This window comes from Scardinius erythrophthalmus (genome assembly GCF_964197995.2).
Source record: "Scardinius erythrophthalmus genome assembly, chromosome: 19".
NCBI lineage: Eukaryota > Metazoa > Chordata > Actinopteri > Cypriniformes > Leuciscidae > Scardinius > Scardinius erythrophthalmus.
The window spans coordinates 34,864,057-34,888,557 of NC_138239.1; the positions used below are offsets into that span (position 1 = coordinate 34,864,057).

General features: G+C 40.5%; 1 protein-coding gene across 1 annotated transcript in view; it reads left to right on the forward strand.

Annotated features, from left to right (window-relative positions):
* Window positions 1–891: 891 nt before the first annotated feature.
* Window positions 892–24,501, forward strand: part of atp6v1c2 (ATPase H+ transporting V1 subunit C2) — a gene marked incomplete at both ends in the record, with an annotated part of 36,678 nt that continues 13,068 nt past the window's right edge. The window contains 6 exons of the mRNA XM_081393977.1: window positions 892–1,020; window positions 7,285–7,352; window positions 22,662–22,747; window positions 23,128–23,190; window positions 23,706–23,818; window positions 23,927–24,018. Coding sequence (XP_081250103.1) covers window positions 892–1,020; window positions 7,285–7,352; window positions 22,662–22,747; window positions 23,128–23,190; window positions 23,706–23,818; window positions 23,927–24,018 — 551 coding nt within the window. The remainder of the gene's footprint in view (window positions 1,021–7,284; window positions 7,353–22,661; window positions 22,748–23,127; window positions 23,191–23,705; window positions 23,819–23,926; window positions 24,019–24,501) is intronic.

Here is a 24,501-nt window from a genome sequence, read left to right on the forward strand (position 1 = left end):
AATATTGGCAATGAATAGACAATGCCCTAGCATGATGCCAAATTTCACTTTAACCTTTTAAACATTTCTAGACCCTAGACCCCCAGCCAGAAGAAAAATAAAATAAGATAGAAGCAATAGCTGCCTACACAGCCATAACAAGCAGACAGTCATGCTTTAAAAAAACGTGATGGGAAACGAATTGTACTGTATGCAACATGAGAACAGCGTGTGTCTCTCATCATGGTGTGTTTGCGCACAACACCTGTTCTCTCTCAACGATCAATTTACATAACAGTGCACTGTCTGCCTTACCTCACATACCTCAGACCACAACACAGAACACAGGCCTAAACTTCATTCATTTAATTTAATTCATATTTATACAGGAAACATGACAAAATAGGTAAGTCAGAATCCATGTGAATCATGAATTGCTTATTATTTGTTCTAAAAGTCAGGATAAACTTGTAGGCCTTGTCTAACAGTTTAATTAAATATAAACAAACAAATAAATTAGTAATTGGTGTGCTGAATGTGCTCTATTTTGCGTTTAAGAGATGGGATTTGTTCATCTACAAATGTATCCAACATTCCTCACAAGTGACTGGAATATTAAACACTTGACCTTGTGAAATTTGTGTTTTGCACACGACTGAGTTTTGTAAAAACTGAAGATGGATCTCACAGAGCGTTCTTGATGAGCGATTACCTCATTCACTCTCATCATAAAACTTTAGTGTCTTTAGAACATGAGAATTGTGCTCGTCTGTCTGAGAAACCTAATCTTCTCTGACACTGTAATCAGCAAACCAATGATATAGTCAGCGAGCGGTCAAGGTACGTCCACTCGAGTTCCTCATTTGCCTCAGTGTAAGTCTCAGACTCCTGTCACAGGTGAGAAGGACGAGCATGATGGAGTTCTGGTTGATTTCGGTTCCTCTGGATAAAATCAGCTGTCAGTCTTTAGAGAAACTCAAACGAGTCGCAGCTAAATCAGGTCTGGCCACGAGCACCAGATTCAATGTCCCAGAGCTGAAGGTAAGGAAACACTCTTCTTCTTCCACTTCTCTCTGGAGAATCTCAGATGATTCACTGTACGCCAGTTTACGGGTCATGGTTGAATCCCTGCTAACAAAGAACGTTTTGCTAATGTTCACATTGAGTTCTAAAAATGTTATTTCTGAATGTACTCTGAACGTTCAAAACGTCCAGTTCTTTAAACGTTATGTGAACGTTAAGTTACTAATTGAACGTAATGAACGTAATTTTATAATTTTGCACAAATTATGAGAACATTACTTCTGAATTTTTTATAATCATTCTGAAACAAGTAGTAACATTTAAAAACAACTAAAACGTTTAAGGAAAAACAGTTCCAACAATGAAAACAATGAAAAAACAAACTAAACATATATAGTACATTAAATAGTACATTGAAAATATACTAACAAAAAGTTACTATCTTTAATATTAAAAATAGATTAGCATCATGCTGTTACCTGTTTTCACAATACAACCTTTAACACACTTTAAAATAATTGTACTTTAAAACATTTTCTAAAAAATATATTTTAGAAAAATATACTTGAAGTGATTTTTTTTTCAAATGTATTTATTTGCACTTTTTTAAAAATATATTTTAGGTATGTTTTAACTGTGTGCTGGAAATGATCATTAACAATGCATGGAAAGTACACTTTCAAAATACATTATAGTATACAATAGTATTTTGTACAAAGTATAGCTAAGTATTACTCATCTATTAATGTACATTAAGACAAAGTGAAGACAAAGTGTGCAATTTGTAGTAAAACTTATGGTCGGCTCCGATAGCCTTGTGGGCAAGTGTATTAACATATAGCGCCGTTTTCAGGAGACCCGAGTTTTGAGTTCCGGCTCGTGGACCTTTCCCGATCCCGTCCCCCCTCTCTCTCTCTGTCTCTCTCTCTCTCTCTCTCTCTCTCTCTCTCTCTCTCTCTTCCACCTCACTTCCTGTCTAGCCACTGTCCTATCCTAATTAAAGGCCAAAACTTAACAAAATAAATAAATAAATAAAAAATATATAAATACACTTATGGTATATAGCTTGTATATTTCGAAGACACTTGTAATGAATTTGTAATGCACTTATAACACAAATAAAGTTCACTTTAATATCACTAATCCATCCATCAATCCATGTTAATCCCATGTTGGCCCCTCTCGATGTGGAGGAGCAGCGGCTCTAGTCTGAGCTCCTCCTGAGCTTCTCACCCTATCTCTAAGGGATCGCCCAGCCACCCTGCGGAGAAAGCTCATTTCGGCCACCTGTGTCCGAGATCTTGTCCTTTCAGTCATGACCCACAGCTCATGACCATAGGTGAGAGTAGGAACGTAGACTGACCGGTGAATTGAGAGCTTTGCCTTGCGGCTCAGCTCTTTCTTCACCATGACAGACCGGTACATCGACCGCATTACTGCAGAAGCTGCACCAATCCGTCTGTCAATCATTCCATCCTTCCCTCACTCGTGAACAAGACCCCAAGATACTTGAACTCCTCCACTTGAGGCAGGAACTCTCCACCAACCTGAAGTGGGCAAGCCACTCTTTTCCGACTGAGAACCATGGCCACGGCTGCAAACTGTCCCAGTGCATGCTGAAGGTCCTGGCCCCTGGCTGCTAGAAATTCTGTTCAGCCCTTAGCAAAGGGCCCCGGATCCAGTACTCCCAGAGCACCCTTTACAGGAGGCAGGAACTCTCCACTCTCCACTCCCTCCTCCTGAATCCGAGGTTCTACTATCGGCCGTATTCTCCTCTCCAGTACCCTGGCATAGACTTTCCCGGGGAGGTTGAGAAGTGTGATTTCCCCCTGTAGTTGGAACACACCCTCTGGTCCCCCTTCTTAAAAAGAGGGACCACAACCCCGGTCTACCAGCCCAAAGGTACTGTCCCCGACCGCCACGCGATGTTGCAGAGGCTTGTCAGCCAAGACAGCCCCACAACATCCAGATACTTGAGGTACTCAGGGCGGATCTCATCCACCCCCGGTGCCTTGCCACAGAGGAGTTTCTTGACTACCTCAGTGACTTCAGCTTGGGTGATGGACGAGTCCACCTCTGAGCCCTCAGCCTCTGCTTCCTCAATGGAAGACGTGACGGTGGGATTGAGGAGATCCTCAAAGTATTCCTTCCACCGTCCAACGACATCCCCAGTTGAGGTCAACAGCCGCCCACCTCCACTGTAAACAGTGTTGGTAGGGCACTGCGCTCCGGACGGTTTGCCAGAATCTCTTCAAGGCCAACCGGTAGCCCTTTTCCATGCCCTCACCAAACTCCTCCCAAGCCCGATTTTGCCTCCACAACCACCCGGGCTGCAGTCCGCTTGGCCTGCCGGTACCCGTCAGCTGCCTCAGGAGTCCCACAAGCCAGCCAGGCCCGATAGGACTCCTTCAGCTTGACATCATCCCTTACTTTCGGTGTCCACCACCGGGTTCGGGGATTGACACCTCGACAGGCACCGGAGACCTTATGGCCACAGCTCCGAGTGACTGTGTCGACAATGGAGGTGGAGAACATGGTCCACTCAGACTCAATATCTCCAGACTCGGATCCAGGGATCCGATCAAAGCTCCACTGGAGGTGGAAGTTGAAGATCTCTCTGACAGGGGACTCTGCCAAACGTTCCCAACAGACCCTCACAGTACGTTTGGGTCTGCCGAGTCTGTCCAGCTTCCTCCCCCGCCTTCGGATCCAACTCACCACCAGGTGGTGATCAGCTGACAGCTCCGCCCCTCTCTTCACCCGAGTGTCCAAGACATACGGTCGGAGGTCGGTTGAAACGACCATCGACCTCCAGCCTAGAGTGTCCTTATGCTTGAACATGTTGTTCGTTATGGACAAGCTGTAACTAGCACAGAAGTCCAATAGCAGAACACCACTCAGGTTCAGATCAGGGGGGCCGTTCCTCCCAATCATGCCCCTCCAGGTGTCACTGTCGCTGCCCACATGAGTGTTGAAGTCCCCCAGTAGAACGACGGAGTCCACAGTTGGAGCACTTTCCAGCACCCCTCCCAGAGACCCCAAGAGGGCCGGGTACTCTGCACTGCCATTCGGCTCGTAGGCACACATGACAGTGAGGGGTTGAAGCGACCCTCTCGTTCACCGGGGTGAACTCCAACACATGGCGGCTGAGCTGGGGAGCTATAAGCAAACCCACACCAGCCCCGCAAACCCACACCAGCCTCACCATGGGCAACTCCAGAGTCGTAAAGATTCCATCCTCTCTCAAGGAGTGTGGTTCCAGAGCCCAAGCCGTGAGTGGAGGTGATCCTGACTATCTCTAGTCGGTACCTCTCAACCTCACGCACAATCTCAGGCTCCTTCCCCGCCAGCGAGGTGACGTTCCATGTCACCCGTTCCACTAAGCACCGGCCCCTTACGGTCCCTCCTGCAGGTGGTTTTCTTCAGGGAACGAACGCGTCACAGTATTCCTCATTTAAATAATTCCCACCCAAGTAATGGGCTGCGTTCCAGTCCACTTTTAGACACGCACTTGCGAACTTCCCTAAGCACTTCCCCTCAGGGGAATACCTGCCGCCATTTTGAAGTGCGTTCCACTTCGTGAAGTGGACGAGGGAAGTTTATGGACAGACCCTCGTTACCTCGATTTCTGACAGAGGGAGCGAGTCTACTTCATATGTACACTTCAGGCACCTATATGTCCCACAATGCAGTATGATTATGACGTCACCACATATCTCATCTAATCACCACCACAACAAACAACTCTGATATATTAAATATATTTTTTTTAATTTAAAACAACCCAAACACACCTATATACATTTGGATGCTGCATTAAACAAAGTCTTAAACAAAAACAAAAGGGAAAAAAACATTTAAATAATAAATTAACTCAACAGCTGATTCCAAGTGATCAAGAGATAGGACATTCCAATTCAGCCCATCGCAGTTTCCGCCAATAGTGGGCACTCGTGCAATGTAAGCAATGACGTACATCCTAGTGAGCGAGACGGAGGGAAGTTAGCGAGTGAAGGGCGTAACAATTTTCGACTGGAACGCAGCCCTAGTATTTACCGCACCTCAGTATCAGGTGGTATTATATATGGTAAGGGGCGTTGCTTTTCCGACACATGTTAAAGGAACACGACGACTTTTTGGGACTTTAGCTTATTCATCGTATCCCCCAGAGTTAGATAAGTCCATACATACCTTTTTTATCTCTGTGCGTGCCACAACTCTGTCTGACACACCCACCGCTAGCCTAGCTTAGCACAAAGACTGGAGGTAAACGGCTCCAGCTAGCATACTGCTCCCAATAAGTGACAAAATAATGGCAACATTTTCCTATTTACATGTTGTGATCTGTATAGTCACAGCGTGTACAAATAACAAGGTCATATGAGACACAGCCATCTTCTAACCATATACATACTGGGAACTATATTCTCAGAAGGCGATGCACTGCTACTTCTGCGGAGTGATTTGCACATACTCTCTGGGTAGGTACTTATTTTGAATAAGTAATTACTTTGCGACTACTAAAAAAAGTATGTTCTATCACGTCACTGCCATTCACAAATCATCTCCCGCAGTCTCATAGTATAGTAATGTGTCCATTGAATGCGCATTACTCTATTATGAGTACTGTGAGTTTGGACATACTGTTTTTCGCCTGCTATATAGTAGGGAAGTAAGCGATTTTGGATGCAGCCTAAAACAGAGCGTTCAGACAGACGTTGAAAACTGGTAAAAATACGTTTTCTGAACATTGAATGATATAAAAGTATTCTAGTAGTCCCCATAACAAACGTATGAACCCCCAAATTAGCATAATAGGACGCATTTGTATTATTTCACCTAAAAAGTTCACACCAAAATTAAAAATCTTTCATCATTTACTCACCCTCATGTCATTCCAAACCTGTATGACTTCGGTTCTTCTGTGGAACACAAAAGAAGGTATTTTGTAGAGCCCAGTGCATTTTTGGTGCTTAGTGACTTCTATTGTATGAGCAAAAATCACTGACTGAAACATTTCTCAGATCATCTTCTCTTATTAATACAAATATACAAATATAAAATATACAAATATAATATGACGGTGAGCAAACAATGACAGAATTTTATTTTTAGGCTGAAGTATCAATTTTAATGGTGAAGTGTGTAATTTCTGTTTTCACCGAAAATATTGAATGCTTCCAAGCAGGTTTCCCAAACACTAAGACTGTACAACAGTGTCTCCCATTCTTAGGATTTTAAAAGGCAGTATCTCCTCAAACTCAATACTGATGAGCCAGAATCTGACATGTCGGACAGCTCAAACTATGTTATCAAGGCACCAAAGCACCAAAGAGTGTTATACTTTTTAGGAACTGCAGGAAAAATAAGTTTTATCGTAAATAATACACACTTGTTTACAAAATGTAGGCTATATAACTTTCTTTCTTCAGTCAAAGAGAAATTAAGAAATAAAATTTTTGAGTAAAACATTTCAGGATTTTTCTCCATTTAATGCAAGTAAATGGGGCTCACTTCATTGTAGTCAATTTTTTGACAGACCAAAACCCACATTTAGGCAGCTTTAAAGAGCTCCACACAACTCCGACTGACGATCATCTCTAGTGATACGATCAGTCATTTTCAGAATTATTTTTTTTCTCTGAAAATATCTGATTGTTTTGCTAGAGGAGACCCTTATTTGTTTGGTTGGGGACCTGTGAAGCCATTTGAAGCTGTCTAAATATGGATTTTGGACTGTCGCAAATAGACTACAGCGGAAAAAAAAAGAGAAAAGAAGTAATATACATCCTGGATGGGCTGGAGTAAATAATCAGGAAATGTTAGTTTTTGGTTGAATTAATCCTTAACAGAAGCTGATAGAATATGATAAGCACAAGTTCTGCTTACCAATAATTGCAACACGACTCTAGATAATGACCAGTTTGTTCCATATGAATTTATGGAAACAAAAAGAGCTTACTAGTGTGTCAGCTGCTATCTAATCATTACAGGTGTTAGATTCCCTGCTTGAGTGAAATGTCTCTTTCAGAAGCATGCTTCTCAAAATCAGTTTCAGAATGGTAATTTCAGCTTCAGATTGTAAAAGTATATATGGGCTAAATGTTTGACCTCTTAAAGGTTTAAGTCATATACATTTCTGGGGGACCATGCAGTTAAATGGGCCCTCAGGGTTAAGAGCCTCAACATATGAGAGGCAGATTAACCAAATACTTTATGGTTAAATTGTCTATAATTCCATTGGTGTAGGTTGTGTAACTCTTTGTTATGATGATTATGAAGGTAGGAACACTGGATGTGTTGCTGGGAGTTTCTGATGACCTGTCCCGACTGGACACCTATACAGAGGGGTAAGTACTGTTGCTTTATGAATGCATCAAGTGTTCTTTACTGAACTATCACATTCTTCTATATTATAATGCATTCCAAGTATAATTATAGGATTACCTTTGACTCATCTAGCATAGGTTTCTAGTTTACAACTAGTAACTTACTGTAAATTTACAGTAACATTTAACGTTTGATTCAAATAATGAAATGTTTAGTTAATGTGTTTGCCATCACCAAATGTTATTTTACCTCGTAAAGCCTGACATATGAAATTACTTTTTTTTTTTTATGGAATAGTGTATTTAACCTTTAAATAAAATATATATAATTATTTTTTTAAATTACATTTTTTTATATATTTTTTTAAGTATCATATTTGAGCCTTTATAGGCCATAGTGAGAATATGGAGCTCAAACTCGAGGGGGGGGGGGGGGGGGAACTCAAAATTATTTCGATTCCCAAACTCAGCAAAAATATATGCAATTTGGTGTTGTTCTGGATATTTATATGGCCAGAAAATAAGATGGAATTCTGATAATGTAAAACAATGACATATTTATACCAGTATAACAGACTACTTGCATAAAATGCATATAAATATCAGTTATGGTGCAGCCGAGGCAAGGAAGGAGAAGGGAGAGGTGGATCCAGTTGCAGCACTAAAAACATAATAGCCAAGCAAACAGCAAAAATACATGACAAAGGGTAGAGCAAAACTGAGGCCTAAAATACACAGGCTAAAAGAATAACCAAAAAAGACACAGGTGAACATAATCAGTTAACCAATGAGTGGCCATAGAAACAACGGAAATAATCAGAAACCAAGAGAACAGGAACCAAACACAGAAAGGAAATAGAAACCAAAGAATAGATACCCAAGAAAACACAACATAAGAGTCTACAAACAGAACATAGCCATTACAGTACTCCCCTCTCCCGGAAGGCGCATCCGTGTGCCGTAACTAGTCTACCAGTGAATTTAGGTTAGGGGCTTAGATGGAGCAGGACTCCTTTGGCCAGATGAACTAACATGGTGTGGTTTAATACCAGGCTGTATCACAAGTAAGAATTTCAGATTGATATAATTCAGGATATTTCATCCAGTTTATTCTGCTTAAAGATCATGGTCCATTACACCAACATTTGGAGGGAGGAGGAGATGAAGCTGGCCATAGGGTCTGTGTAGAGGACTAGTCTGGTTCTTGTGGCCATAATGGTTTGCTCCCAACCAACTTTAGTGTGGCATCATCTAGGTTTGGCCAACTCACAGAGCTGGGCAGAGTATAACAACAAGGGAAGACCTTCTCGGGCTAGATCAATGAAGGCTGCTGCTCGATCCATGTTAGTGGTCCTGTATTCTGTTACGGTGTAGCCGAGGCAAGGAAGGAGAAGTGAGAGAGGTGGATCCAGTTGCAACTGCACTCTTAAACTTTTATCAAACAAACTAAACAAGCATGGTATTCCGTAACACGACAAGGCAGAAACATAATAGCTAAGCAAATAGCAGACAAAACAGGACAAAGGGTAGAACAAAACTGAGGGCTTAAATACACAGGCTAAAATAAGACACCAAACAAGGCACAGATGAACATAATCAATTAACCAATGAGTAGCCATAATAACAAAGGAAATAATCAGGGTCATTTTTCAATTACGGTGGCAAATGGTTTTCCCCTAATTTGCGAAAGTTAAATTAACTTTAAAAAACAATGAATCACAAAATATTTGCATATTCTAGGGTGAAAACAATTTATGCACTGTTAGAAGTTTTTTTTTTAATGCATATTTAACTAGATGTACCGCATCGCGGTACAAAATATGACCGCCGCTCAGGCCTGCACTGGCTTTCCACAAAAATAAATGATGTGTAATTTGGCTGTATTGCGTGTTTATGTATATACCTAAAAAAAGTAATAGTATGTGCATGTCTGTCTGTGTGTGTGTGTGTGTGTATGTGTGTGTCTGTGTGTGTGTGTGTGTGTGTGTGTGTCTGTGCGTGTATGTATGTGTGCGTACATGTGTGCGCGTGTGTGTTTGTGTGTGTGTGTCTGTGCATGTGGATTTGTATGTGTGTGTATGGGTGTGTGTCTGTGCGTGTGGATGTCAGTGTGTGTGCATGCTTGCGTTTGTTTGTATTCCTGCATGTGTGTGTGTGACAGTATCATCCTAAACCAGCAACCCTTCGCTCAACAGCACCATCTACAGGCCGATGAGTGTACAGTCACTAAATGTGCACATAAATGAATTTATTTTATACCCCCCCCATGGATGAAATTCTACAAAACTTAGCAGAGGATACCCCCAGAGGATGTCAAGTTAATCATACACATGAAATATGGTGCAGTTCTGAACATCTCCACTGAAGATAGGGGCGATTAAAGCAGAATAATATTGCATTTTCATTTTTTATGGGAGGGGCGCAAATCACAAATGAGTGATTATGGGCTAGGTTGATGTGGGCCCTTAAGAGCAACATACCATAACAATTACAAATGTTTACAATTACAAATTACAAAGCAATAACAAATGCATTTTTTGGGGTTTGGGGGGGCCCAGCGCGGGGGGGGTGGGGGTAGTGGCCCCCGGGGACCAAACGAAATTTTTCCGTAGAAGTCTAGTGGGGCTACATGCCCACCAAATTTCATGTTCCCCGGTGTTTCGGTGTCCCTGGTATCGTTGACGAAAAATTTACGGGGGCCCCAGCGCGGGGGGGGAAGTGGCCTCCGGGGACCAAACGAAATTTTTCCGTAAAAGTCTAGTAGACCAACATACCATAAAAATTTCTTCATCCTCGGTGCCACGGTTCAGGTAGTTATTTAGGAAAAACTGCATTTTTTTGGATTTGGGGGGGGGGGCAGCGCGGGGGGGGAGTGGCCCCCGGGGACCAAACGAAATTTTTCCGTAGAAGTCTAGTGGGGCTACATGCCCACCAAATTTCATGTTCCCCGGTGCTTCGGTGTCCCTGGTATCGTTGACGAAAAATTTACGGGGGCCCCAGCGCGGGGGGGGGGAGTGGCCCCCGGGGACCAAACGAAATTTTTCTGTAAAAGTCTAGTAGACAAACATACCATAAAAATTTCTTCATCCTCGGTGCCACGGTTCAGGTAGTTATTTAGGAAAAACTGCATTTTTTTTGGGTTAAGGGGGGCCCAGCGCGGGGGGGGGAGTGGCCCCCGGGGACCAAACGAAATAAATCCGTAGAAGTCTAGTGGGGCTACATGCCCACCAAATTTCATGTTCCCCGGTGTTTCGGTGTCCCTGGTATCGTTGACGAAAAATTTACGGGGGCCCCAGCGCGGGGGGGGAAGTGGCCTCCGGGGACCAAACGAAATTTTTCCGTAAAAGTCTAGTAGACCAACATACCATAAAAATTTCTTCATCCTCGGTGCCACGGTTCAGGTAGTTATTTAGGAAAAACTGCATTTTTTGGGGTTTGGGGGGGCCCAGCGCGGGGGGGGAGTGGCCCCCGGGGACCAAACGAAATTTTTCCGTAGAAGTCTAGTGGGGCTACATGCCCACCAAATTTCATGTTCCCCGGTGTTTCGGTGTCCCTGGTATCGTTGACGAAAAATTCAGTAAGGTGACGAAAAAAAAAAAAAAAAAAAACTTTGACAATCCCTATATGACCGCTTTCGCTAGCTACGCTAGCGGCGGTCATAATAAAGTTTGAGAGATTTAATTTGTAACAAAATCTCTATGTACCCACCACAAATCTAGTATCGTGGGATGTAATTACAAAAATATAGTAATTTTAAAGGTGCCCTAGAATTTGAAGTTGAATTTATCTTGGCATAGTTAAATAACAAGAGTTCAGTACATGTACATGACATACAGTGAGTCTCAAACACCATTGTTTTTTCCTTCTTATTTAAATCTCGTTTTTGAAAAACACCCCTGAAAAATAGGCGAATCTCCACATATAACACCGACTGTGACGCAACTGTCGGGAACATTTAATATGTACACCTCCAAAAATGTGCATATGCCAGCCCATGTTCAAGGCCAGGCGGAACTGCATAGCCGAATCATCGTCCGAATAATTTTTCTTCGAGAGACATCATGGCTTGCAAACGAGCGAAGCATGGCAGTTGCTCAGTGTTTGGATGTACAAATGAACACAAAGGTATTTTTTTAGTTCCTTCATCCGAGCCTCTGAAGAACCAGTGGGTTATGTGAATTTCTGATGTGTAATTGTTCAAGTTCAGACAGATAATCTTTCTCTCATAGTCGTTCAATACTGTTTATGCAACAGTAAATCAAGCCAGTGACTAAATTCGATCAACTTCACATCGTTTCTCTTGGTAGGATAAAAATAATCTTACTTAAACTGTGATTAATATACAGATAGCGATCAAAGAACAATCCCTTTACAGTCGCCCAAGCTGTCAATCACACAGCGCGAGTTTATCTGGACACTTGCCAAAACTCGTTATGAAATCAATGACGCTGTTACACTGCACAACGAAGCTCTTACTGTACGTACATCATGTTTGCATTGGTGAAATCATTAGTGAGAGTGCAGAAACTGCATTGCAATGATAAGATCTTCATTCACGTGATCAACAGGCTTACACTGAAGTCTCACAGCAGCCAATCACAGCAGTGGGCGTTTACACTTAAGTCTCACAGCAGACACGCCTCTTCAAACAGAGTGTTCAAATCAGAGGCTAAAATCAGGCTAGGAAAAATGCCTTTTATTTCTAAATTATAACAAATTTTTATCTAAAAAACATACTAACATTATAAGGGCACCCCATGAAACATTCTAAAATAATAAAATAATCCATGCAATGGCACCTTTAAAACAAATAAAATGGTTATATTGTAATTTAGATTTAATTTAACAAAAACTATTTATTAAAGTGCCCCTATTATGCTATTTAAAGGTTCCTAATTTTGTTTTGGAGGTCTCCTACAACAGGTTTACATGCATCAAAAGCCAAAAAACACTTTACTTTTCTCATAATCATCAATGAATGAACATCACCACATTTTTCAATGATTCTCAAACAACTCATTGGATAAATCAGTTTCTCTAAATCCCTCCTTTCCGTGAACTTACTCTGCTCTGATTGGCCAGATGGCCCAGTCTGTTATATTTGGTCTGTTGCTTACATCACGTGTTTCAGTAGCTAAACGGCCATTAACATAACTGAACTTCTGTTCTGTCGGAGGCTTCTTAAAGCTCAGCGATTGTACACATTGTAAAGACAGTAATGATGACTTAGATTTTACCATATCAATCCCAGCGCGAGTCCGATGATGAAACATTGAAAGAACTAGTTATTCAACCCGAACCTCCATCGCAAGGACGACTTGAGCAGTACTCAGTTTGATGTACATTATGAGATTTTAAAACTGTAATTCCTCACCATCAGCATTGACAAGAGTATGTCCTTCAACAAACCAATGTGTTTATTATTGCGGTGCACATGTGGGAACTGTGAATAATGGTGCATACGTTAGCCCAGCACTAATGTGAATGGCTGATAACATAAACTATAACATAAACAAATCTTGTTCCATCCTTTATCATTACTAGAATGACAGACAATCTGTATTAATATACAGTTTTAGGTAATAGTGGCCCAAATTTGCTTAGCAGAAGTATTTTAAGTAAGACAAAGACAGTAATAACTTGAGTTAGCTGGTTAGCCGGAAACTTATACAATATAAAACACAAAACTACTTATTTTGAACACCCAGTAGAAATACTTACAGGTTGTGATTCTGAGAAGCAAGCTGGTCCAAATAAACTGGGTACTGACCCACCTTTCAAGAGCAAGCATTTTGTGAATCCTGCATTCCGAGATTTGAGAAGCAGTCGTAAGTAAAATGACGTGTTGTGGGCAGGTCAAGTTGTTCGCTGGCGGACATCGCACAACATAGACAGGCATTATGCAAATATATCTTCTAGTGACTTAGAACCGTCACTGTCACACTCACACACCGGTTTGGACTTTGTTTTCAGTTTGCACTCTTTCCCTCATTTGTTGTCATGGTTATTAAAGGGATAGTTCCCCCAAAAATGAAAATTAGGGCATGATTTACTCACCCTCAAGTCATCCTTGGTGTATATGACATTCTTCTTTCGTCACAGATCACCCTAGCCACCATCCTCTTCACTTCATTTCCCGGCACTCTCCTTGGTTCCCACCTGCACATCATTCCCAAACAATCACACTAATCCCTTTACCTCACTATAAAGACACACGCCTCACCACAGTTCCTTGTCCGACATTGATTGTTCATGTTTGTGTGTGTTATGTGGACTCATCTCCCTGTCTCCTGTCTCCAGCAATCTCCCTGTCTCTAGCACCTTCCTCTATCACCCTTTGGACTCCACTACCCTGCTCACCTCATCACATCCTTTATCAATAGTCCATATATCTGTGCCCATATATCGTAACAGTCTGCCTGAAGCGAGTTATTTTAGTCGATAAAGTTAAATATGGATCATTTTCTTACACAAACGCATCGCTTCTCTTCAGAAGGCCTTTATTAACCCCCCAGAGCTGTGTTGAGCACTTTTATCATGGATGGATGCACTTTGATGGACTTAAAAAAATATACAGCCGATCATTGCCATTATAAAGCTTGGAAGAGCCAGGACATTTTTTAACATAACTCCGATTGTATTCGTCTGAAAGAAGCATGTCATATACACCTAGGATGGCTTGAGGGTGAGTAAATCATGGGCTTTAATTTATTTTTTCATTTGGTTCAGCTGTGTTCACCTTATTACCACCAGTACTTAAGTTCTCAGTTTCTGTTCAGTTTACCTGCTTCGTTAATGGTATGTAGTTGCTTTCGGTGTTCCTGTTGCCTGAGACTTAAATTAAAATACTCTTGTTCCTTCATCATCTTCATGTTCGTGTTCACTACGTACCGTGACAGAAGGCAGGACAAAGAAAATATTTGTGGTGTGTTTTTGAAACGTTTATTTTTATCGTTTTAAGTTTGTGTTTTTTTTTCTGTTCCTGATCACCATTCATACTGGCAGTAGTACAGCTGTTGTGCTTTGAACAAAAGGACAGCTCACTCAAAGTACATTATTATTATTATTGATATATATGTATGTATATGTATGTATATGTATAATAAAATATAAATATTAAGGAATTTATCAAAATCGGCAATGAAACATCATTCCCGGACGACTGCTTCTGTACTCGTCAGCCTGAACACCGATACCAGAGCACAGCTGTACGAGGAAGCACTTCGAGTAAGCTTCATGAACTTCGTTGAGTGGGTGTCGATGACGACACCAGCCCCTCTGATCATCCAGTGCCCAGCCAAAACCACTCTGACTGCGAGGATCGGCAGCATGAGCCCACCACGGGGAGCAAGAGGGACCTCACCATGATGTTTGAGCCAGGGCCATCGAGAACGGCCGAGCAGAAAACGGAGCCTGAGTACCGCTGGTCTGACTAGGTGTGCGAGCCGGCTGCACCATCTGTTGCCGAGGGAATGCTATTGGAATACGAGGGTAAGGAAGTGAGCCCCGCCCACCCTCCCGCCACTGAGAGTGAGTTCTTGGGAAGCACTTTGGAGAACTGTTTTGATTTTGGAGAGTTTAATTTCCGGCCCCATTTGCTAACATCTGCATCTGTCTGTTATTTCTCTAATTCTCTGGTCCCTCCCAACCCCCTTCTCCTACCACCTCTCCAGAATATTTCTGAGACTGCTTTATTTTTATTTTTTTTGTAAGCCTCTCTCCAATCCCCAGCCATGCCTGCCACCCAGTCATCGCTGCCTGTCATCAGCCCTTCAGTTTCACCCCAGCCTTCTCTCAGTGGCATGGTTACACTGCTGGACAGCTGGGAGTCATCTTCTCCTGACCGTGGGGAGGCTGTAGCTTCGGCCTCTGTGCGCTCCGCTCCACCATGACCTGAAGCCCTGACACCTATGCCTGCGCTCCTTCTACCCTCGACGTCACCAGTGACCCTTGGGTATTCGGCCTCGCTTGGCCCCCTCAGTATGTCGGTTCCGCCTGGGTTGGACATCGCACCACCTTCGCCACGGACTTGCAGGCCCTTTGCTGCCCTCCACCCCTCCACCCCTCCACCCCTCCACCCCTATGGCTGTGGCTAGCTCCACCCTCCCTCAGGCTCCACCTCTGTCCTCGGTTGCTCCAGCTCCACCTCTTCCCTATGGATCCCTGCTTTTACCTCGGGGGGTTGTCGCTGCGGCTCCGTCGCGGTTGCCAAGGCCATCAGTGTCTCTTTGCCACCGTGGGGCGCAGTCTCAGCTGTGGTCTGGATCAGTTATCAGTTACAGTCAATAGAATTCAAAATACAAACAAATTTGAATTTAGCTAAATTCATGACAATTTCATGTGTTACACGTACAGATTTTTTTTTACAGATTTTAATCACAATTTTGATACAGTCTTGTTAATATTTAAAAAATCACCCCAGACGTTGAAACCATCATGATGGCAGCCTCCACTTTAGAAAAGTCTAGATTTGTGCTAATTTAGTCTCAGCCTCAGATGTCATGCCCACAGACCGCTGGCTAAATTTCTGATGCATATGGCATACTTAAAGGGTTAGTTCACCCAAAAATTGTAATTCTGTCAGTAATTACTCACCCTCATGTTGTTACCTCGGGGGTTGTCGCTGCGGCTCCGTCGCGGTTGCCAAGGCCATCGGTGTCTCTTTGCCACCGTGGGACGCAGTCTCAGCTGTGGCCTGGATCAGTTACTAGTTACAGTCAGTAGAATTTGAAATACAAACAAATTTAAATGTAAATTTCGCTAAATTCAAGACAATTTAAATGTGTCACTTTATTAGAGTCTGTAGTTTTACACTAACAGATTTTGTTTTACAGATTTTAATAGCAATTTTGATACAGTCTTATTAACATTTCAAAAATGACCCCAGACGTTGAAACCATCATGATGGCAGCCAACACTTTAGAAAAGTCTAGATTTGTGCTAATTTAGTCTCAGCCTCAGATGTCACGCCCACAGACCACTGGCTAAATGTCGGATGCATATGGTATACTTAAAAGGTTAGTTTACCCCAAAATTCTGTCAGTAATTACTCACCCCCATGTTGTTCCAACCCCGTAAGACTTTATTTCATCTTCTGAACACAAATTAGGATATTTTTGATGAAATCTGAGAGCTGGCTCACTCCTTCATAGGCTGCTAGGTAATCGATATCTGCCATCCCAGAAAAGTTAGTAAAGACATCATTTAAATCTGATTGAAAAGTTTTATTTTCTACAGGATGTCCCGGAGACATACAGTATGTGTCGCGTTCTTTAAAGTCTGCCTGGAAACAAAGATGCCGTGACGCCAACACCCCTTCAAGGATAAAGAAAGCCGTCGTATTTACAACTGTGACAATGAGCATTTATCAGGATCAACTAAATGCTGGATTTTCAGTATGTGAAGTGTGTAAAGTTCACGGCATAGACTCTTTAAAATACTTCCAAGAGTTTTACACATCAGTCTATTATTTTAGGGACATCGGCATTACATTTTCACGCCCCTAAACATGACGTGAACATGTACTTCTCAACATAATTACGTATTACGTGACGTCATGAACGCGCATCACAGAACAGAGCAAGGCGAGCATTTGTGCTTATAAAACTTAAACTTTTTTTATTTATTTTTTAAATGACCGATCGTTTCGCTAGATAAGACCCTTATTCATCGTCTGGTATCGTTTAAAGCCCGTTGAAGCTGCACTGAAACTGTCATTTGGACTGTGAACCATTTGGGGCCCACTGAAGTCCATTATATGGAGAAAAATCTTGGAATGTTTTCATCAAAAACCTTAATTTCTTTTCGACTGAAGAAAGAAAGACATGGACATCTTGGATGACATGGGGGTGAGTAAATTATCAGCAAAAGTTTTTTTAAAAGTGAACTAATCCTTTAAGGCCCTTGGAATCAACCCGGACTCTTGGAAAGCTACACAGCAAAATCCCCAGAGTGAAATGAACTCAGAGTACATATGGTCCCACTCTGATGAGTGTTAAAGTAACTCTGAATATGAGTTAATGTTAATGAGATAATTTAGTAATTAATTAAGTGATGATTGAGCATTAGTGATGAACACCTGCTGTTAACAAGCAGAATAACAGAAGGTAAGATAAACAACAAGAACTACAACTGATTTCAGACACAGCCTTAGATGAAATCAACTGAAGATAAAAAGAAGACATGAACTCTCTCAAGATCTCATCAGATCTTACCAGCTTCACTTATTACAAATCAATTTGACTTTATTTCTGCCATTCACCTACAGAAGTTTTTTTTTTTTTTTTTTTTTTTGAGAATTAACAGAGGTTTAGAAATTTATGTTTTATGGAAATGTTTGGTCACCATTATACACCATAACACTGGTGACCAGTGTTTCCTTTAGTTGGGCAGTTTGACTCTTGGCTTTTTATGTAAGTTTGTGGTCTTTGTAACAGTGTTTATCAAAACACAGAATTTATGGCAAAGGGAACCAGAAATGAAGATGATCATGTGATAATAGTTTTCAGCATCATAAAGTAGAATACATCACTAATCTTATCCCTAACCAAAAGTGGTCATTTCTTATTAATAGATTATATTCACCAACAATACTTTCTTGCAACAGATCAGACATCCTGAATTTAGCTTTTTAAAATACAGTGAGGAAAATAAGTATTTGAACACCCTGCTATTTTGCAAGTTCTCCCACTTAGAAATCATGGAGGGATCTGAAATTGTCATCGTAGGTGCATGTCCACTGTGAGAGACATAATCTAAAAAAAAAATCCAGAAATCACAATGTATGATTTTTTAACTATTTATTTGTATGATACAGCTGCAAATAAGTATTTGAACACCTGAGAAAATCAATGTTAATATTTGGTACAGTAGCCTTTGTTTTCAATTACTGAGGTCAAACGTTTCCTGTAGTTTTTCACCAGGTTTGCACACACTGCAGGAGGGATTTTGGCCCACTCCTCCACACAGATCTTCTCTAGATCAGTCAGGTTTCTGGGCTGTCGCTGAGAAACACGGAGTTTGAGATCCCTCCAAAGATTTTCTATTGGGTTCAGGTCTGGAGACTGGCTAGGCCACGCCAGAACCTTGATATGCTTCTTACAGAGCCACTCCTTGGTTATCCTGGCTGTGTGCTTCGGGTCATTGTCATGTTGGAAGACCCAGCCTCGATCTTCAGTGCTCTAACTGAGGGAAGGAGGTTGTTCCCCAAAATCTTGCAATACATGGCCCCGGTCATCCTCTCCTTAATACAGTGCAGTCGCCCTGTCCCATGTGCAGAAAAACACCCCCAAAGCATGATGCTACCACCCCCATGCTTCACAGTAGGGATGGTGTTCTTGGGATGGTACTCAACATTCTTCTTCCTCCAAACACGTTTAGTGGAATTATGACCAAAAAGTTCTATTTTGGTCTCATCTGACCACATGACTTTCTCCCATGACTCCTCTGGATCATCCCAATGGTCATTGGCAAACTTAAGACGGGCCTTGACATGTGCTGGTTTAAGCAGGGGAACCTTCCGTGCCATGCATGATTTCAAACCATGACGTCTTAGTGTATTACCAACAGTAACCTTGGAAACGGTGGTCCCAGCTCTTTTCAGGTCATTGACCAGCTCCTCCCGTGTAGTTCTGGGCTGATTTCTCACCTTTCTTAGGATCATTGTGACCCCACGAGGTGAGATCTTGCATGGAGCCCCAGTCCGAGGGAGATTGACAGTCATGTTTAGCTTCTTCCATTTTCTAACGATTGCTCCAACAGTGGACCTTTTTTCACCAAGCTGCTTGGCAATTTCCCCGTAGCCCTTTCCAGCCTTGTGGAGGTGTACAATTTTGTCTCTAGTGTCTTTGGACAGCTCTTTGGTCTTGGCCATGTTAGTAGTTGGATTCTTACTGATTGTATGGGGTGGACAGGTGTCTTTATGCAGCTAACGACCTCAAACAGGTGCATCTAATTTAGGATAATAAATGGAGTAGAGGTGGACATTTTAACGGCAGACTAACAGGTCTTTGAGGGTCAGAATTCTAGCTGATAGACAGGTGTTCAAAAACTTATTTGCAGATTATGTCTTTTTTTAGATTATGTCTCTCACAGTGGACATGCACCTACGATGACAATTTCAGACCCCTCCATGATTTCCAAGTGGGAGAACTTGCAAAATAGCAGGGTGTTCAAATACTTATTTTCCTCACTGTACATTATTGGGTTTACATTACTGGGATTTAAACCTATAGTGTCTTCTGCTGGTTAGATCAGCATTAAAGAATCATATCAACTGTTAAATAGCATATTGAAGATTCAAATAATAATAAATAAACACCAAAAATAGAGATGAAAAATGAACATAAGTAAGAAATTTACTTTTGCTATGGTTAAATAAATGTTCAGTGATATCTTCCAAAGATTTCAGAATTTTGGCGCAAATTTTTCTCTATATAGTGTTGATATGGCAACTAGTATATACACTTAGTTTCATCATGCTAGCATGTGTGGAAAGTATTTTAAACAAGGATTTTACAACGAGCCCCGCTCTAGGTTGTGCCCTGCGCTCCCCTACTCTGAGCAGAGTTCATTTAACTTTGGGGATTTTGCTGTGTACTGCCTTAGATAGACCTAAGTGGAGACAGGCTGAATTGAAAGGCCTCTCCAACTCTGAGGAGACATTCAATCAGAGGTCTGAGGAAAAGCGACTACAGAGGAAGGCCAGGAGTCAAGCTATCCAAACTGCCTCAGAGTTCTTCTGCAGGTTTTGCAGCAGAGACTGCCAGAGACAGAGCGTCACAACCGACACTGCATTGATGATCCTCATCTGGCCTGATCCATGGATCCTGAGACTGGAGGATGCCTATATAGGGTTAATAACCCTTTTTAATAGATTATAGGCCTACATGTTTTGTAAGCGGCATGTATTTAATGCAAAAACAAATTCAATTTAATTAATGTTTATTATATGCTGATTAACTAAATAATTGTCAATAAAGAACTCTTGTACAAATCACCTAGTCAACATGGAGGAAACTCTCATTCTGTGTGCTCACCTAATGGTGTACACTTTTTTTTTTTTTTTTTTTTTTTTTTTTTTTTAATCTCATGCTTAACAGCCAACACAATCAATGTCTGAAGTCTACTCTAACAAAGTTAACACTATTCAAATAATATGCTTATAGAAGCTTACACAAAAGTGATAATACACAACTGTTAGTTTGAGGGTTTTGTGGGCCCCCCTTCGCCACATTATCATATCTTGTTCCGGCATCATGAATAAAGACTGTCTTACCAGATCAGACACTTGTGTTCTATAGCACGTGTACCTCTGAGTGTTTGTGGGGAAATACTCAAGCTGCTGTAATACAATTATCACTGAGTCACCCAATCCAGTCGATTCCAGTTTCAGGTGCCAGCTGACATGAATCTTCCTGTCTCAGCTGCAATGTTTATGTGTTGTGGAAACTGCCCTCTCTTTTTCTCCTTTCTCTCTTACAGTCTACAATATCCATTCAAATGACTTCCAGACAAGGTTAAACTGGGTTCAGGTGCTGGGTTGAATTTTTTGGTCATAGTTCTAAGTGTGAATAGTGGCATGTTTTCAATGCTTCATTATTATCCTGACTGAGAGATATTTTTTTGCCACTGCAAGATGAATGGAAATTCAATGCAAAAGGTTACAAACCGCATTGTTACATGTCCTTGTTATCATTTATGCTATATTTTTTATCAGATTTTTTTTTAAAGTACACTTTATAATACCTTTAAAACGAATATACTTAAGTGCAAATTGAATGTTATGTTTGCATTCAGTAAATATTTATGTTGAAAATATTATAGTTTAATTTTAATACATTTTATTTAATTAAATGCAATAAGTTGAACTTAAAAATGTTTTTTTAAGAAGTACTTAAGTACATATTTATATATAATTTCATAATTACTTGTCTGTGAAATATAGTTAAAGTGTACTGCTGAATGTACAGACAAGCATTTAATTTATCAATTAATTTATAAAAAATATATTTTAAATTAATAAACTAAAATGTACTTTAATGTGGTGAAGTTGCAACTTAGTACATTAAAAATGCTTTACCAGTTAATCACTTTAAATGTAATATTGAATAGTACACTACAGTTAAAATAATAATCAAGTTTAAAGCATGACAAAAGCTTACTAAAACATAATTATTTAAAATGTACTTTAAGTAAAAACGTTTTGACATTTTAATTTGTGAATTTTTAAAAAGAGTAAGTGTGTTAAGAACATTCACTTAAGTGGTCTTTTATTTTGTTAAAATTATATCATCAGAAAGTTCTGTTACAAAATATACTTTTAAGAACTGAAGTACACTACACGTGCACTTTCAATACAATTAAGCACACACATCACAACGGTTTATAAATTAACAATATTGATAAATGCTGTAAAACAAGCTAATTCATGATACCTTGTGCCTTAAAGGGTTAGTTCACCCAAAAATGAAAATTCTGTCAGTAATTACTCACCCTCATGTTGTTCCAACCATGTAAGTCTTTCGTTCATCTTCGGAACACAAATTAAGATATTTTTGATGAAATCTGACAGAATTTTGACTCCTCCATAGGCTTCCAGTGTGACCGAAACTCACCGGCCCAGAATAGTTATTAAAACATCGTTAAAATAGTCCAAGTAACTACAGTGGCACTACATTAAGTTTATCATGCGACGACAATACTTTTTGTGCGGAAAAACAACAAAAATAACGACTTTATCCAACTATTAGTGTTCCTCAAAGTGGGCCTCTGACGAGAGTTCACGGGAGCGCCAGGACGCATGCGCGAGAACTGAGCTTACGGCGTTCTTCTTCTACTACTACTTGTTACTGACTGCTCACTCCTTGGGAGTATTTAAGCTCAGTTCTCGCGCATGCGTCCTGGCGCTCCCGTGAACTCTCGTCAGAGGCCCACATTGAGGAACACTAATAGTTGGATAAAGTCGTTATTTTTGTTGTTTTTCCGCACAAAAAGTATTGTCGTCGCATGATAAACTTAATGTAGTGCCACTGTAGTTACTTGGACTATTTTAACGATGTTTTTAATAACTATTCTGGGCCGGTAAGTTTCGGTCACACTGGAAGCCTATGGAGGAGTCAAAATTCTGTCAGATTTCATCAAACATATCTTAATTTGTGTTCCGAAGATGAACGAAAGACTTACATGGTTGGAACAACATGAGGGTGAGTAATTACTGACAGAATTTTCATTTTTGGGTGAACTAACCCTTTAACTAATGTTAAAGTATGGACCCTTATTACAAAGTGTAACCAACAATTCACTCTTAATTTCTCTTGCACCATAACACAGTGTGATGCGTCAGACGTCTCAGTGTTTGGGTGAGGTGATGGAAGAGTTCAGTGGAAAACTCCTGGAGAGCATGCTGGCCAATGGAGGTGAGTGAATGCGGAGAACATAGGCTCTGTAACGGCTAAACCTGTTCCATAAGAAAGCAGAGAAGAGCTCATTAGCACAAGGCCACCCCCTCTGAGCCAGGCCATGTTCACCAGATCAAGTTACATATTACATAAACATGGCCTGATGGAAGGGTTTCAATCTGCCATGCAATATTATTACATTTTTTTGGACAGTTAATAAAAATTCTCTGTAGTACTTCACTGTAAAAAAAAACCCTGAAAATAAGTATATTTTGTTTCTTTTTTGCATGGGCTTTTTTGAGTTTTACTTATATTCCGAAAGTTGAGATGACCTTTTTTTATTTTGTGAATTCAAAAACATTGGACATTTTACAGTGTTTTTTCTATATTCTTACCAGAGCACAAGACTAACCAGAAAAGTCGACGATCACCATTGAAATCGTACTGCCAGACCGTACAAGGTACGCTAACATTTGCGAGTTAACTTTCTGTGCTAATATTATATACTTAATATTAGTATACTAACCTTGCCTGTGTAAAGTTATAAGCATATCTTTCAGCCCTTGTGAAAGAAGTATGCTTAATTATGTTGAATATGCACTTGTATAGTCATAAAAGTGTAGTTTTTTTTTAAAGTTTGTCCCTGCAGATAATATAATAATAATGAAATAAAAGGCAACTTATGTGTACTGAAACAGTGCATGAAGATCTAACCAGTTCATAGCTACACTTCGTGGATTATAACTACACTGTGTAGATTAATGACCAGTTGTGTGTAAATGTTATTCAACAAAAATTATTAAAGGGCCAAAAATCACGTTGTCTGCCTGCTTGTTGTAATGATGCTGCTGATTTGCTTACACATTGCTAGTGTATTTTTTTTTTAGTGTGTAGTGTGAAACAGGCCTTCGTTTCAGATGCATTTATCTAAAAATATTCCTTAATATATTTTGTGGTTTACTTCTTTCTGATTCAGTGTTTCCTGATGTTTCAATGGACTTGGCAACATATGTGACCAGATTTCAGTGGGACAGAGCCAAATACCCCACTGCACAGCCTATAAAGACCCTAACTGAGATCATCTCCAAAGTATACACCTTATAGAAAGCATTTTATAACAAATAACAACTATTTGTTTCTATATTTATGTCCTATCGGATAAATGTTTGTCTGTGTGGGTGGTTGTGTGTGTGTTAGCAAGTTTCGCAGGTGGACACTGAGTTGAAATCACGCAGGGCTGCTTACAGTCACCTTAAAGTCAGCATTCAAAGCTTTGAGCGGAAAAATGAGTGAGTTTTCATATCTAGAAGTAGGGCATTTTATATGGGGACATACATAATATTGTTTAATAATGTAATTTTTATGACCTTTTTTTGCATTGTTTTCATGATTCACTACGTTTATTTGAACTAAAAGGACATAGTGATAGGAAAAATGAGATTGGAGGAATATTTATCGGGTTACGTATTTTGTGTTGAAGCTGTGGGAACGCTTCTGTGTGAGATAATAAAATATATATATATTAAAAAACAAAAAAGCAAGCCCAGTCCAGATGAGGAAAAGTAACACAAAAGTAACGTAATACATTAAAACATTTCCATAAAAAGTAACTAAATAATGCAATTAGTTACTTATTAGGGGGTAACACAATATTGTAATGCCTTACTTTTAAAAGTATCTTCCCCAACGCTGGTCATGAATTAGCATAGTGAGTCAATAAGTCCATGAATAGACAGCAAAAATGTGTGTCGATAAATTCTAATTGTCTACTT